The sequence below is a fragment of the Neodiprion lecontei genome, chromosome 1 (genome assembly GCF_021901455.1).
Source record: "Neodiprion lecontei isolate iyNeoLeco1 chromosome 1, iyNeoLeco1.1, whole genome shotgun sequence".
NCBI lineage: Eukaryota > Metazoa > Arthropoda > Insecta > Hymenoptera > Diprionidae > Neodiprion > Neodiprion lecontei.
In genome coordinates, this window is record NC_060260.1 from 40,040,691 (window position 1) to 40,056,628 (window position 15,938).

At 36.5% G+C, this 15,938-nt stretch overlaps 4 protein-coding genes across 8 annotated transcripts; 2 read left to right on the forward strand and 2 right to left on the reverse strand.

The window, feature by feature from the left end:
• Nucleotides 1-10: 10 nt before the first annotated feature.
• LOC107217212 (atypical kinase COQ8B, mitochondrial) lies at nucleotides 11-4,003 on the reverse strand. Of its 2 annotated transcripts, none has more exons than XM_015654628.2 (12): nucleotides 3,858-4,003; nucleotides 3,416-3,609; nucleotides 2,546-3,121; nucleotides 2,071-2,290; nucleotides 1,866-1,990; nucleotides 1,667-1,751; nucleotides 1,485-1,600; nucleotides 1,233-1,395; nucleotides 923-1,125; nucleotides 660-812; nucleotides 472-572; nucleotides 11-272 (listed from the first exon to the last, which is right to left on the reverse strand). In XM_015654628.2, exons 1-12 carry the CDS (start codon nucleotides 3,871-3,873, stop codon nucleotides 98-100), a joined length of 2,127 nt encoding a protein of 708 aa, XP_015510114.2. In that variant the 5' UTR covers nucleotides 3,874-4,003; the 3' UTR covers nucleotides 11-97. The 2 variants fall into 2 exon arrangements, with proteins under 2 accessions (XP_015510114.2, XP_015510113.2); XM_015654627.2 differs by having other exon boundaries at nucleotides 3,416-3,640; nucleotides 3,858-3,977.
• Nucleotides 4,004-4,157: 154 nt separating this feature from the next.
• Nucleotides 4,158-6,450, forward strand: LOC107217185. 2 transcript variants are annotated; one of them, XM_015654591.2, is made up of 5 exons: nucleotides 4,158-4,272; nucleotides 4,391-4,633; nucleotides 4,758-4,906; nucleotides 4,991-5,283; nucleotides 5,365-6,450. In XM_015654591.2, the coding sequence occupies exons 1-5, from the start codon at nucleotides 4,164-4,166 to the stop codon at nucleotides 5,423-5,425; spliced, it is 855 nt and encodes a 284-aa protein (XP_015510077.2). In that variant the 5' UTR covers nucleotides 4,158-4,163; the 3' UTR covers nucleotides 5,426-6,450. The 2 variants fall into 2 exon arrangements, with proteins under 2 accessions (XP_015510077.2, XP_046590719.1); XM_046734763.1 differs by having other exon boundaries at nucleotides 4,177-4,633.
• LOC107217218 (protein pigeon) lies at nucleotides 5,730-11,424 on the reverse strand. 2 transcript variants are annotated; one of them, XM_015654636.2, is made up of 10 exons: nucleotides 11,119-11,424; nucleotides 10,653-10,792; nucleotides 10,274-10,595; nucleotides 9,747-10,009; nucleotides 8,369-9,603; nucleotides 7,880-8,224; nucleotides 7,516-7,730; nucleotides 7,103-7,306; nucleotides 6,919-6,990; nucleotides 5,730-6,811 (listed from the first exon to the last, which is right to left on the reverse strand). In XM_015654636.2, the coding sequence occupies exons 1-10, from the start codon at nucleotides 11,174-11,176 to the stop codon at nucleotides 6,741-6,743; spliced, it is 2,925 nt and encodes a 974-aa protein (XP_015510122.2). In that variant the 5' UTR covers nucleotides 11,177-11,424; the 3' UTR covers nucleotides 5,730-6,740. The 2 variants fall into 2 exon arrangements, with proteins under 2 accessions (XP_015510122.2, XP_046590536.1); XM_046734580.1 differs by having other exon boundaries at nucleotides 10,653-10,921; nucleotides 11,119-11,423.
• A 425-nt stretch (nucleotides 11,425-11,849) lies between these two features.
• LOC107217191 (WD repeat-containing protein 89) lies at nucleotides 11,850-15,428 on the forward strand. Of its 2 annotated transcripts, none has more exons than XM_046734709.1 (8): nucleotides 11,850-12,196; nucleotides 12,257-12,710; nucleotides 12,790-13,016; nucleotides 13,110-13,450; nucleotides 13,716-13,844; nucleotides 14,053-14,147; nucleotides 14,232-14,334; nucleotides 14,438-15,428. In XM_046734709.1, exons 2-8 carry the CDS (start codon nucleotides 12,526-12,528, stop codon nucleotides 14,591-14,593), a joined length of 1,236 nt encoding a protein of 411 aa, XP_046590665.1. In that variant the 5' UTR covers nucleotides 11,850-12,196; nucleotides 12,257-12,525; the 3' UTR covers nucleotides 14,594-15,428. The 2 variants fall into 2 exon arrangements, with proteins under 2 accessions (XP_046590665.1, XP_015510084.2); XM_015654598.2 differs by having other exon boundaries at nucleotides 12,277-12,710.
• Nucleotides 15,429-15,938: the final 510 nt, after the last annotated feature.

The window sequence follows — 15,938 nt, forward strand, 5'->3', positions numbered from 1 at the left end:
TTGCTCTAAATAGCGTTAAATAAAATAATTTATTGTTCACATTATATTACATTGAATATTTCACGCTGTTGAAAACTTATTTAACAAATCATTTGAGCTAATCAAACTGATAATTTCTATATACCTCTTGGAACAAATCACGGCAGTTGATTTTTACGTTAAGTTTTGCACATAACAAAAATACTCCTGATAATTTTCGGTGCAGGCTATATATTTCCTCGGGCGGTGGACATAGTCTATGATTGAGTATTGTAGGTATCAAAGTTTGAATTCTGTAATACAAAGATTGACAATTAAATTGAGTGTACTTATGTTAGTCCAGAACTACTGCAATTCAATCGTTTGTAATCAATCCTAATCATTGTTATCAACAAAACAGGCATCTGTTGAACTATCGTTCTATTGAGAAATTCATCATTATACACACGGTATATGTTAATGTGAGTAGTATGTTTTAGGGTTTCAGCTTACCTTTTTGTAACATCTTGGCCACCAAAGTCAAAATACTCGTGTTTTTCGTCAAAAACTTGACCCAAAATCATGACTGCGTCTACATGAGCATCATCCATCACCTAAAATTGATAATCAAATGTAGGTTCGATTTAACAGTTTAGAAAGAAATCATGTTCAATTAATCAAATCAGTGAACTGATCTGTACCTTGGACTCATATCCAGTTAGAAATCCCATTTGACGGGACAACTGTAGAACCTTTTCCCGATCACCTTCGCTTGCGCCTTTAATTATTTCAATATACTGGTCCATGAACCGTTTATCATAGGCTCTGCACGCACCAAAATCTAATAATGTAAGCTAAAACAACAGGTGGCTTTGTTCAGTGATAGAAACATTAAATGTACCTACTTGATCTAAATCAAACTTTTTCTAATTAGTTAAAATTAAGATGTGCAAAATTTGCATACCTGCCTAGTCTCGGGATTGTAGAAGAAGTTTGCCCAGTTTGGATCTGTTTGCATGTAGCGAAAGTCAAATAATTCCAGTAAGCAAAGGCGCATCACCATCTTGCATATATGTTCTCTAGTTTCGGAGTCCATTTCTGCGCATTTGTCGACTGGTATACCATCAATTAATTCCGATGTGAAAATTTGTTTGGTGCTGAATTCGTCTGTGAACGTAATTTCATTGTAGACCAAGAAGACTGTATTATAAGTAACCTGTTTGTATTTCCAACCACATCAAAATCTTATGGTCCTTTAGATCAGCAAGTATTACCAATAACTTTTGGCACATAGTAATCTGAATATGGAGATATTAGATCTCTGTATTTTCTTGTGCATTCAGCTTCCCTGACATAGTCTACTTCCCAAGCGAGCTCTCTTTTAGCCACCTCGACTACATTATCAATAAACATCCCTTCCGGAAATATATTCCATATCTGAAACGAAAAAACAGCACCCCATTAGTGGTCAAATGGTTGTTCACTTGGCTCAATTAAGCCATTCTTAGAATTCGCAATCTTTTCACCTTCAGTACGCTGACCAAATTGTCGATATCGCTTTGAATTCCCTCAGCTACGCCTGGATACTGTATTTTCATAGCTACTGGAGTTCCATCCAGTAATACGGCATTGTGTACCTGGCCTGAAAAATTTCTTGAATTAATTTTTTTCACATAAAAGCAAGTTGAATCGCGTATTATTGCATTACCAATAGATGCAGCTGCAAAGGGTTTATCCTCAAAGCTGGATAGTTTACTTCTCCAGTCAGAGCCGAGTTCATTGCTCAATACTTTCTGAAATACAGAGTATTTTGTGTTATCTCACATATAATATAACAGCTATAATGGTCCAAACTCTTGTGCATGGAGCAGTCTTATTACATGTATATTTTACAAAAAACAGTATACCTCCACTTGCCATGTTGGCATGAAGTCTGCGCTCTGCCTCACTCTTTCAAAAGCTTTCTGTAATTCAGGACTTATAATGCTGTTATCCTGGATACTTAATATCTGGCCAATTTTTAGTCCAGCACCTAAAAATGTAAATGACAGTTACACGATAGTGTAACAATAGGATTATTTACCTCATTGCAATGAGGTAAAAGTTTTTTACCTCTAACTTTGCACAATGTAGAAACGATTCGTTCTGTGTTGGCTTTTGTGAGGAACATGCTGTCCAAAGACTGTGAGACACTTTGGTTTTTTAATCCCAAAGTGCGTCGCGTATATTCAGCCATTGTTCCAATTCCAAGCCCTAAGCCCAGAGTTCCAAAACTAACCACGCGCTGAAATCTTGTAGATGGCACTTTTCGTTGACGTGCATTCGCTGAAAGCTGTTCAAACACGAATTAAATTGCCCGATTGCATATTCAACTTGTAAATTCCCCGAGTGTTTCCATTTTCAGTAATTGTTTCAAAGGATATTGCCTGATAAAATTGGGTCGAGCTTAACAGTATTTCTTTTGCTATCTATATATTTATATATCCATTACTATCTATATAATTGTTGTACTTTTCTTCTAATCTGATAATGACAAGTGATAACGCTAGTTAATGCATTCAATGTTTTTGAATAAAACTAAACTTACAGATTGTCTAGGCCTCACAGAAGGCATCGCCTTATGAACTCGGACGGTTGAATCATTTTTCTTGCTTTCAGTACTTTCTTTGCTATCATTGCTATTAATAATTTCTTTCTTTAATGTACTTCCTTTACTATCCGTAATTGGGTCGAGTATTATATTTCCTTCTGGCTTCTGCCGTCTGATTCTTTCTTCATGTTCTAATTCAAGTTTTCTTAGTAATTTTTTGTCTTTATTGGACAGCTCTATTTTCGGTATATCTTCTCCCAATGTGGCAATAGTTTCAATTTTTTCTTTTACACTTGCAAATTTCTTGGGTGACACTGGAGTTTTTATCTCATCACGAGTCTCAGTCTCTCCTCTACTGGATGCGGATTTCTGAAAACCCGGAACACCCTCGTTATCATCGTTAGGCACAGAGTCTGCACTCTGACTTGAAGTACTTTTACTATGGTCTTTCTGCTGAAGTGCGTCACAATACCCTGTAGCGCTACTCGTTCTAAATGCCACATATCGCGTTATACCTGTGCCAAGCACAGACACACGTTCTAAGGTCTCTTTCACACCGGCAGCCACATTATTCTAGAATAAAATAGATGTAATCGTAACTGCGGCTATTTACATACGATTCTAAGTGAAATGATGATACACAGTACTTTTATATTCATACAGGATAGTACGTCGAAATTTGAACCATTTCTTTATTACAGTTCATTAATCATATGCAATGGCTCGAAGAGCTATGAGTAAAGAAGGACGAAAATATTTCTTGGTTATTTCTATAATTGATCAGAAACTGTATTAGCCTGAAAGTATATTAATATAACTAAGAAAAAATGAGCATAACTAAATCTGATATATTCTTTTGGAACTTACAGGAAGCTTACTTGGATCAATATTTTCCAGTTGTTTCCCCACCGCTTTGAGATTGTCTTCAGCTAAATTTCTGAGGCTGGAATGAGTTACCGCCTGTTTTATACTATCTTCTTGGATTTTTAATACTGCATTAGCTACAGCTTGCGCTCCGCGTACTACGCCTAAGAAGTCTGTGGTCCATGGTCGTGACATTGCTGTTAAATGAACATTGTAATCAGCTTGGATCTAGATTTAAAAAAAAACAACTTTGAGCTCCATAAAAGATAATTGATTGTTACAATGAAACTGAAATATTACAAACGTAATAAAATGCTGCTTCAACAGCTACAAGATATGACTTGAGAATAATTTCATGAGGTTACTTTTAGCTCGGGAACTCCGAGAAATCACATTGAAATTCAAAATAAATAATATTTTAACGTGACAAATATACAATGCTCACCATAAATAACGTGCATACAATAACGCGTCAGTGGATCAGCCGCCAAATCGAGTCGCAATGTTTACTACCGTATTTTTCTAGTTGTTGCACTTGCACCACATTGGGTAATATGTATTGAAAATAACCAAAGTTCGTGCTCATGCACGTGGCATTGAGTCTGTAACATAGACTTTACGATGTTACGTAAGCAAGGTTATGTGTGTGGATCTACGATTTACGTGAAGTTGGACAAGGGTAGTTTATCAGCAATTCGTGGAACCTCGTCATACATCAATTTTTATAACCTATTTATTTTATGTACTTAACATGAGCTGTGAAAATGGCATCGAAATATGTCCCTGCACCCGAAAAAACTCAACAACCCACAAGGGCACTTTTGTTGCACAGGCACCGAGTAAAAATGCGAAAATTGAAGGTTTACGTAGAATTAATTGTTACATCAACCTTTTTCTCGTCTCTACAATTTTTTGCCTTCACAACGCTTGATAATTTGCCTTTTCAAGCTTTCACACTCCTCTTGTTAAAACACATAGGCAATGTACTTTGCTGCCAGCCTTCGAAGGAAGCTGCTTCAAAAGTACAGAATCTTCATACTATCAAAAATACGAAGGGAACGAAGACGAGCCACCGTTGCCCTTGTCCGTTTAAATCAAAACATGATTTGAAACTTGACACGAAACATGAGAGGACACTGAAACATCATGAGAAACCTAAATGGTTGAACTGCTTCGTGCAGGGATGTCAGCAGAAAAGCTGCTTCAATGAGGAAATCAACTGTTAGTATCTACAGAGTATAGCATTTTTCTTGCTCTAGAGTGAATGCACTATTGGGATATACTTTACAAGAAAGCAAAGCACATAGAACTTATATGTACTTTGAGGTTTTTCTCTGCTTTGTAGTGCCAATCAGATATCCAAGTCCTAAGAAGCCATGTGTACCGGAACATGTTCATCCCCGTCCACCTCCGAATTGGAACCGCAGACCCCCGCTATTCACACCACCTGAAATGCTAAATAATCTAAAGCGAGGAATAAGAAACCCTTTCCAAGTGCTGTCTACTTCTCTTTTTTCTTGTAATAATCCATTTTTGTGTATCAATCCTAATAGACAAACTGGTATTTTCATAATCTAGATCACACACAGAAGAAAAGAGATGCAAACACAATTGGACAGGCTAACAGACGAGCATCAGGCCTTTGCCTTTCCCCCAGGCACTAAACCATTCCGTGACAATTATTATTTCATAGACCCTCCATTGAGTCTTGTAGAAAATTATGACATCATCTGTAGGGACATTCATATGCAAAAATTCCTTGAATGCTCCACCAGATCATCCCTTCTAGCCTTCAATGGAGACAAGTACAAGTTCTTCAGAGAGCGACTCCCTATTCCTCAAAAACGTATATTGAATATACCTAGTAATAGGTAAGCATAAAGTGAATGGTAATCACTGTCCCAGCGTTGTTGTGTAGGTGGTTAGATGGATAAATGTAACTTTTTTTCTAGCTACCAAAACAATGCATTGATAGAAATGGGTGATCCAATTATGCCAGACGGTGCTCGGTAACTCATAGGAGAGCAATGTTAAAATTCCGATTGGTTTTACTCTGTACCTCGAATTTTCAGTTCCGTTTCGTAATCAATTCTTTTTTTTTTTTACTATAGCAATATTGTTTGTTTTTTTTTATATATATATATAATGATTATACTAATAAGCTCTATACCTTTAAATCCGAGGTTATATTATGATTTTTATTTCTATGAATTAGACCGTGTATAAGCCTATATTTTTGTGATGTGAAGTTGAGTATTATACCTCAATTGTTTGGTAAATTTCATATTCCTGTTAGATAATTGAATTGCACACCATATAACTGTAATACAATTTATTGTTGTACAAAAATGATACAAAGTTTGAACAAAATTTATTTATATCATCTAAGTCGCGTGAAGCTATTTGGTTCAATGCTTTAAATCTAGTTTGAACCCATCATCATGAAAAGAGACTAAAGACTAAGACATATCATCATGCTCATTTCAGATGCAATTCACATTCAGATAAAATTACTTGCTATGAAAAACTGTTATCACTTGCACAAACATTATAAATTTCAACAGTGTCGCCGAAACCATAAATCATTTATAATAAGATTTTGTTTAATTTTCGACATGACTAAGTAAAAGACGGTTAAAAATACAGACCCATAATTATTCTGATTGTACGGAGATGTAGCTCTGTATTAAAACATTATTGCACAATATCCCACTTTCGGAAACTTATTAAACTAGCAGTACCACGTAAATAAAATTACTATATAATATCATACCTTTAATATAAAGCACAACACATGGAATTGAACAATAATTTCTAGATAGGAAGATGTAGATTGGTAAAACCAAAAGTAGAAATCAACTCTTATTTGCTACTTATTGAGAATTTTAGCACACCCTAGGTCTATCACAATACTGTATGGCAATATTTAAAGAATACGGGCATCTTTTTTTTTTTTAATTACGCTTTAGCATTTGTTTAAAAATTGTGAAGGATTTCCATGGTATTTTTATACGTACAATAAATGCATCGTAAAATCAGAACTGAAATACTCCCTGGAACATTTAAAGAAGCACGGAATACTCAGAATGATAAAATATTGCACCGTTCATCTTTTTTATTTTTATAAACTACGAATACGTTGCATAAAAACGTATGAATGCACAGTCAACTTCAAAAGTAAGCCAAGAACTTGTTTGAGCCATTGGTACGAGAATGATGATATATTAGTCAGAATATGTAACTAGATACTTCATCCCACTATGATACAATGGCACAGATATATTCTACAATCAAAAGTCAATCGCTATGTATCTAGCAGTGGTCCTGATTATAGAAAATCTTCTGTTGACGTTACTGTCGCTTCTATCAGCAAACCAAAGTCTAGTTCTGTGAGACTAGCTGCAAAATCAAGATCAAGCATTAATAATAATAAAGAATAATGAACTGATACAAAACCTGTCTGGATACAGAAAAAATTTATTAATGAAGAATTATTGAAACTGTACCTTTTGCAGTCAGCAAATCTAGGAATGTGTCAAGTGGTGAAAGTCGGTCTGCCGAAGGAAAAGCTGCTAATCCTAGAAAATAATCAAAAAAGTATTACTTCACTGCTACGTCACTGCTTCCTTCTGCTATTACTAATTCTAGAATTCTAAACTAAAAACAAAGATCAAATTGAATTTGGCCAACCATTATGATTGATATGATGCTGCGATATTCTTCCACGGCACTGGGAAATTTCTCCAGATAGTATGTTGGTAGCGTGTTCCCGAGCTCGTAACATCAAACTAACGGGATGTAACCACTGATTAAGAAGTCTTTTTGCTCTAGATCTCGGCAGTAAGGAAAGCAAGCCTAATTTTCTACAGACTCCATCTTTTGTGTCACCTGAATCTAAAGATATTTTTGGTATTATTATATATATCGTTGGTCAACTAAATAATAGACAACGAATTATTGAGAATCTACTGATTCGCATAAACCAAAAAGATGATATCAATTTTACATCTAACAACTTAGTAACCCCATGAAATTCCTTTTCTAGACTACAGAAATTCACTACGTACCAAATTCATTGGTGGATAAAATTCTGATTAACTTACCAGCCATGATTACTTTCATAACATCAACCTGTAGCTCAAATACATTTCTTTGTACATACTGTAAGAATGTTGGATATTTGAGACTGCGATATCCAAGGTAGGTAAAAAAAGATGTGAACCCTTGTGGTAATGGAAATGCAGTACTTTCAATGGCATAACGATAGCGTTCCAGTAGGGTAAATAATAAAGAACGTCTGGCTTCATCCAACTGATCACTGTAACACAAATTCACAGAATTACTAAGTTGTAACTTAAATTTCATACTAGAAATGCATAGAATATAGTAAAATTACAGTAGTTGGAACATGGGAAACATAATTTCAGATCTAGAACAAGAAAATTCACAGCTTGCAAACGTTATTACATAAGAATAAATCCTTGTTCTTGTTCAGTTTTTGCGTCAACGCTGGAGGCTCGACAAAGCATTTGACACAGTGAGCGTGAGGTTTCTAACTGAGCAGCTACGTGTCTAGTTGCCATTGCATGCAAGTGCAAAGGGGTACAGATTCCCTGCAATCGCATTGTCGATGTTTGAGTTCCGTGTTTCAAAAGGTGCATCGAGAGCTCTCGCAAATTCACTGATACAACGTGCTCTTGTTTCGAGGCTGTACAATTCTCCACCTCAACGAATGGCAAATTGGAATCTAACATCTTGTTATTCCCTCGACAGCCCATTAGCTCTCCCAAGGAAGCTGCTGTCACTGCGAATCTGCAAATGCATCGCAGTAATTCATGACGGTACATCCAACGTACTAGGTTTTACATTACAGTAAGCCTAGAAAATTTTTGTAAATCATGACTTATACAAAACAGCTTAGCTGGTGATCAGCTCAAAATATTTTTGTTGGCTCACCCTCCACTAGGCGACATTGGCGTGCTAGATCTAGATAAGGCTTCTGGTTGATAACAGGCCAAGGAAACCATAAGCTTTTCGGCAACTTGACTTGGTTTGAATCTTGGTTTATCACTATTACATTTGCCCAGCTGATCCCATAGTTGGGTCCATAGATCGTTGCAGTAGGGAACCAGTCGTTGTTGTGGAGACAACAGCATAACGGAAGTATTCCATAATTTTTCATGGCTAAGGGTGACGGTTAGATCATTCACTTTGATTTCAGTCTTTGAGCTATTTTGCATTGTAGTAAACGGCAGCAACGATATTAATTGCTGCGCATCTGCAGGCAAATTTTTTTGCACTGCTGCATATGATCCAGAAATGAGAATTTCTTCCAAAAGTCGTGCAACACTCAACAGTCTAGGCTTCTGAGCTATGATGAAAATTAGTTCTATAACTACATCGGGATCATTTCGATGAATCAGGAAGTAGTGAAGAATGCCAAGTCGCACTTCAACAGATGTTTCTTTACGAAATACATCGATCAAGAAGTCTGCAGGTATTATCAATGGCACAAGGTCCAATGTTGGAAGATCTACAGTTAATGGATTAGAAATTGAATTCATCAAACCGCCATAACTGTCCGACTTTGCAGAATTAGTGTTTTTTGTGTTAGTATTTATACGACTCTCACTAGCTTTCATACTCCGAGGCCTTTCACTATTATTGCTATTATTACTATTACTATTCGCTGCAATATGATTCTTGTTCAGGTCTAGCAAAGGTACTAGATAAGAAGACTGTAGTGGTACGCAAGTTAGTGGACCAGATAGAATATGACAACACGGTTCGTGAGTCACACCAATCTCCAACAAGTGTGTGAAGGATCCTTGGACAAATACGACCATGTGATGATCGCCGTATATAGCAAAGGTTGGCCTCATCAACTTGGCACGTACCCAAGGTATCCCTGGTACGACGCAATGGATTACACAGCTATGATGAAGAACAGTAACGGAGTATGCAAAATGTACCGTGTTGAGATCGGAGAGACAGCTGTTCTCTATTGGGTCTTGCACCTGATTTTCAGGACGATAGAGATAATGATGGCATATGCATACCATCCCCTTTGGGTCTGACACAACAATTAAGTCCAACGAACAGTCATGAACTCTTAAGGGAATCACGTCATCCTCGTATGTTCCACAATGATTGGAACCAGGCAGCTGAGGTAGATTCAATGGTATATTTAACTGAAACCAGACAAAAGAAAATTTAAACCCATAGTAAAAAATGGAAAAATGTTTACCTTTAAAATTTCCAATAATACTAAAATAATCCGTATGGAAATAGGCAGTGTTGTCGGAGTGGCTGGAGCAAAGAAAATTCAACTTACAACTGTTTCATGGGGTAGATCATCATGGAACTGGAGACCACTCAGTGTTGGGTACGATCCAGGTGTTTTTGGTTGACTATTGCTAGCTTCTTCTGTAACTAAGCTTGTTGTGGATCTGCGATGATGTATATGATATAATACTTGATTTACAGAGTCCCATTGAGCCCAGATAAATGTCCGGACCAAAGATTCTGAATTCAGTTCCTTTACTGAATTAGCTTCTTCGTCGGATATGTCAAAGTAAGTTGTGTACAACATTACAGCTGTGTGCAAAAATGAATAAATAAATTGTCAACGGATGTGGTTTTTAGAAAAAAATTGATTGTTATTTTGGCAAGTGCTTAAACATATATCATGTTCAATTTTAGTCACTTAATCAATAGTAGTCAGTTAGGAGAGCAAAAAATCCAGCACATCATGTGTCAGCATGGAATTTTGATGACTGGTGATTATTACAGTGGTAACGGTAGAAGCAGCTAGGATTTATACTATCCTACTGAGTGAAATCCACTTCGATTGAAACTTACATTCCTGATGGATAAGGACTAGGAACTTGTCGGAATCTCTCTGTGGGCGTTGCTTGTAGAGAAATTGAATTCGCACCTGCTTACTTCTCTCCAGCTCTAAATTGTGAAGATCTTTAGTGCTCGAACAAAGCTCTATGACATAAACTTGATACACCTCCGAATCTTCACACAACTGTGGCATTTTATTTTCTGTTCCGGAGTCAGTTAGCGATGTTTGATCAACCACTGGAGAGACAGACTTAGTAACAAAGCCAAGCAGTGTATGACATTGATTTATTGTAGCTTGAACAATGTTCAGTACTTGGGAGAATTCGTGCAAAACCTAAGGAAACAAGTCAAGATGGGAATATATACATTAGGCAGACATGGAATAATTTACCTGTAAGTTGTCCTTTGCCCTATCATAATGTCCAATTACAGAATGTGATCGCATTGGTTCATCTTCGGCACAATTTTCTTCTATCCATCCAACTAATAATGATCCATCTTTCTCTTGTCCCAATAACTTCCATTGTTCGGCTGAAATTCACAATGTGAGAAAATCATCAAATACGAGATAGGTCGTCATCTTTAATGTTGTTCGTCTGTCAATCACATTCAAATTTTCTGCATAAAACCGTGATTGCGCGCGCAGCACGTATATGTCATCTAGATAACATTAAGAAAATACATCGATAATTTGTTTTTGTCAAGTATGGATCAACAGTCGGTAGTAATTCTAAGCATAAATCAATGTTCGGATTTTTTTAGGGATACAAAGAAATGTGGTCTCTACATATTTTATCGCGACGATTTCCAATACGTCAAACGTCAAATTAAAAAGTTAATATGTGCACATGTATTACCTTTAACAGCCCTGTCATGTAAGGATGAACAAAGCTTTGCAGCCAGATTGCCCGCCATACCGGTGGACAGCAAATTTTTTAATCAGTAAAGTTGTTCGTTCGTTTCTTGCTTTCTGTGGTATTATCACGGGTCGAATCTGAAAATTATCTGTATTCCTGTAAAGATAATACGAGAAACCAACAATAAATGGGAAGCAATCGAGGGGGCGATACTTGTTCCATGTCATATGTATACGTTCTGCTATAATCATAGAGAGCGTTGGAGAGCGTCTAACCAGAGGTCTAACCGAACGGGCCAATCGACCCCAGTCTGTACCAGAGTTTCGCCGTCACCACCAGCTAACGCTGGTGCTCTAATAGCGTGATTTTCATGGGCATTCAATTAACGCATCGGCGGGAAAAGTCAATCATGAAAATGGGTACTGACACAATGCGTTGACTGAAGACTATAAAGACAGTTACCCTTATTACGTTCTTTCTACTGCGCGGTTGTTTCCAGACTGAGGAATTCATGAAGAATTCGGCTAGCTGATTTCGTTGTCGACGATTACTGAACATCCGACATCCAAACCTTCGTTTCAAACTTTAATATGTACTATGTATGATGATGTAAAATATGATGTATGATGATATGATATGATGTATAATGATTTTAGTTTTTACACCTCAGACAAGAAATACGCACTATATCTTTCCCGCTGATTCTAGACTCAATCGGCTAGGCCCTTCGATAGTCAGCCGTTGACTAAAGATATATTCTTCAGTCTTAGGTACTCACTTTGTACCGACTTAATCTCAAGCTTTCATACAGACAGTACTTTGGTTGCTACGAATGTCAGTGCGAGCTCGTTAGGTAAAGTCGATAGAGCAGAACCCTCCTACGCTCCCAGGCCCACCTGGGCCCACTTGCCCGCCGAAAATTGGTCACAAAAATTTACCCAGGGGTGTCAGTCTTATAAAAACAGTTTATATTTGACTTCTTTTGGTTCGATGCCTTACATGTCCGATTGAGAAGGTAGAAAACAATATGAATTTCACGGAATAATGAATAGTTTGCATCAATGGATTGAAGAATACGGTAATCAATGACAATAACTAGTAGGTTTAAGCTTGCACACACGCTAATTTAATTTTTTAGCATTTTATCCATTTTTTCAGTTCCCGATTATTCCTGAAATGCACATTTACTGCGCATGCCCAACGAGTGACGCATAAAATGCGCGAATCCTACCACGTGTAGCGAATTAGCCGTTTTCTCGATTTTTGAAAAAACACCGCAACGAGATAATATAACCTATTCTACAGTTATCGTTAGTTTTACTTAGTTAAGGAGTTTTGATCCTGGATAAAATAACTGTTAATTTTTCTGACTCTATATCGCATTCTTTAATTGAACCACAATCTGAGATGTCCGAGATACTCGAATCCTTGGAGCATTTGTCTGTGAAACACACTGACGATAGTTCAATTAATGGATCAAATCGCCGGGAAGACGATGCAGGAAGTGTGCAAGACAAATTCGATTTCGCGCTTGCTGCGGAAGAGGCAGTATCTTTGGATAAGAACTACATTCTCGGGATTTGTGCCACGAGGTATATATGCGCATTTAGTGGTTATAAAGTACAGCGAATTGTATTTCTCGATGCTAGTAATTTGTCCCCAACATTCCAGCGGTACAGAATTCAAGATAGGCACTGCACTTTCCGATTACACCTGCAATGTTTATGCAGTCGGTGAAACATTAAGTAAGATTGCGACACTCGATGACAATAAAGCCTCAATAATTGGAATCAGGTTTAGTCCTATGCATCAAAATTTGTTGTATTGCGCCTCCAGCAATGGATCTATTATGCTGTATGATTTACGTTCCAAAGGAAGGATGGTAACACAATTCAAAGGTGACATCAAGGATTCTTTAATCCAAACTTAGTTGGGCCCACAAGTAACCCATAGGTGGATTCTGATTTTTCGAATTTCTTTGATCATTGTAGCTGATGAACGAGATGATAATGGAAAGATAAAGAGTCTTGCAAGTTTTGACATATGCCAAGATGAACGAGTCATGGCCGGGGGTACAGACTTAATTGAGGGTGACGTGTTCATATTGTTCTGGGACACTAGATATCCCACAAGCAAAACACATGGAAGAAAATCTTTGCTTGGTGGATATTGGCAGTCTCATACAGATGATATAACCACCCTTGCATTTCATCCTAGCAGAAGAGATTTACTAGCCTCCGGTAGTACTGACGGTCTTATCAACATTTTTGACTTAACGCAACCCAATGAAGACATGGCACTCACACATTCCCTTAATACTGAATCATCGGTGGTGAGTTTTTCCTTATGGCTGTAGTGATCACTTCCGGTAGTGCTGTAATACTTTATGTATCCAATCAGCTGCTTTAATATTGAAGTATAATAATATCGAAATAGTGAATTTCGCACATCGAAATAACCGTTTGTCTGATTCAAGTATTTATGCTTATTGAAAACTTGGTACATTTTAGCAAAGGGAATCTTCTATGATAGAGAACTGGAGATGTTGAATTTTACTTGACAAAATCTGTTTCTTTTTCCACAAATTTAAACCAAAGGACAGACTAGGGTGGCTGGGTGAAGAAAAACTGTGGTGTGGAACGCACACGAATGCCCTTCAACTTTGGGACTGCGAAGGTGCTGCTCCTTATGCAAAATTCGATCGAGAAGAATTAGCAACTTTTCAGGTAGGTTTCATTTGTTGTTGTAGACTTCATTGAGAAATTCTTGCATCTAGTTAAGCAACAAATTTACCGCATTATACTTATATATTGACCTAAATCTTCCATCATATATATTTTTGAAACATTGGGAATTTGAAATCATGTCAATGATATTGTATGATACTGACAAAATCTTATCCCAAAACAATGTTTTTATTAAAACTGAACTCAGAGTGAAGATCCGGAAAATTGTTACATTGTAAGAATGCACACAGAGTCTCTGACAGACAATAATTTTCTGCTAGCTGGTTGCAGTTATAGTAAACGGTAAGAATTAAAAAAATGTCCAGTAACATAGACACAGACAGTACTACAGTTCTTAGTCTATTCAGTTTTCAATTTTACATTCAGAGAGAGCCTAAGATGTCTTACTGTGAAAGAGGATAAATTGAAAGCGTGCTGTATGATGTCAGAGAATAAACAAGTTGTTCGAGACAGCTGGTTTGATGAAAAGGTAACACGATTATGTAAATCATATTTCAATACATTTTAGTATCCATTTACAGTGCTTAAAAATAAATATCATAAGTGAATCAATACTCTTTTCTCTTCGATAGAACAATTACTTGGTGACTGGTGGTGAAAGTGGTATTGTTAGCATCTGGAAACAAGAGGAATCTGCATCGTCTGGATCAAATTCCAATAATAGATTGCACCCCAAAATAAACAAATTTAAAGGACGAGACAAGCCTCACAAGGCAAAACCATATTGAAGTAATATATCTCGTAATCCTTGATACAAATTAACGTGTGCTTACTGGCACATCAGAAGTGAATCAATCTGAGCATGTAAGTTTTAAATGAATTTTGTATTGAATATTAAATGAATAAATATTATATAATTTTCCATACAACTATTATTGTCTTTCAACGCAGTAACTGCATCCTGCAGTTCTAGAGATAGAACAGTCTCATATCATGGAGGAACCAAAAGAAATAAGTTTTGATTAACTGATAAATCGTTTTTATATTATGCTTATTATTATTTATTATCCTCACGTTCTCCTTTATTACAATAACAATTGTATGTACATTTACAATAAATAGGTATGATTTCCTTAGTTGGCTGTTTATTCGATGATGAATGATTCGATAACGTAGCATAGTAAGTTAATTAGTAACTACAGTAAGAAATGCAAATGAGTTGAGGCGTGTGAGACGACAGGATGGGGAAGTCAACCAACCAATTTCATTCAGCGAATGGCTTGGCTTCACGAGTTATTGGTAGCATAGGCTCGATTCTAGTCTTACGAGTCGGAGTATCGCAGTAAACAGTAAACAGGTAAAACTCAGTACTCCAAATAGCAGTCAAAATGGTTACATGTACCCGCTTTGTATTACTGAAAGCTCAAGTTTGGAAACGGAGTTTCCTTGCTGTGCAACACATGCGGTCTTTAATAATGTTACTTGCTTGATCTGTAATCATTTTGGTATTCAGCACTTCTTCCTAAGTTACATAATACGTGTAGTCTCCGGTATCTTCAATACTGAATTACCTTACTAGCCACTATTATTTTATTTATTTATACATAATTCAACAAGGATAAAGTTTTAAAAACGGTTTTGTAATAACAGGTATATACCTAATTAATATATGTAGATTCGGTACAAAAAACAAATATCTGCGTGTCGCGAGTAAACATTAACATCTCGCGCAAACAGTTGTCTGTTGAAATTTAGTAGTAGTAGACGTCGTCGTAGTACTATTAGTAATAGTTTAAAAGTGGTAATAGCATAGTAGTGGAGTAGTAGCAATGGTCATAATAGTAGTAGCATTATTATTACAATTAATCATTTTTTCGAATAAAATCGTGCTGGTAATCTTACGTCTAACAGTTTCTACAAAATCATCTGGTTGAATGGCTTGAATCAAAGTACGATGTTATAAAATAGACAAATACTATGTATAAGTATGTGTATATGTAAATACGATAATAAAATATAATTATTAATATAGTGGCGCTGATTAATACAGCCGGTATCACAATAATAATAGTAAACATGTAGTTGAATGCAGATTTAGAGCGGATTATTAGGGCGTAAAAATACGGAAATACT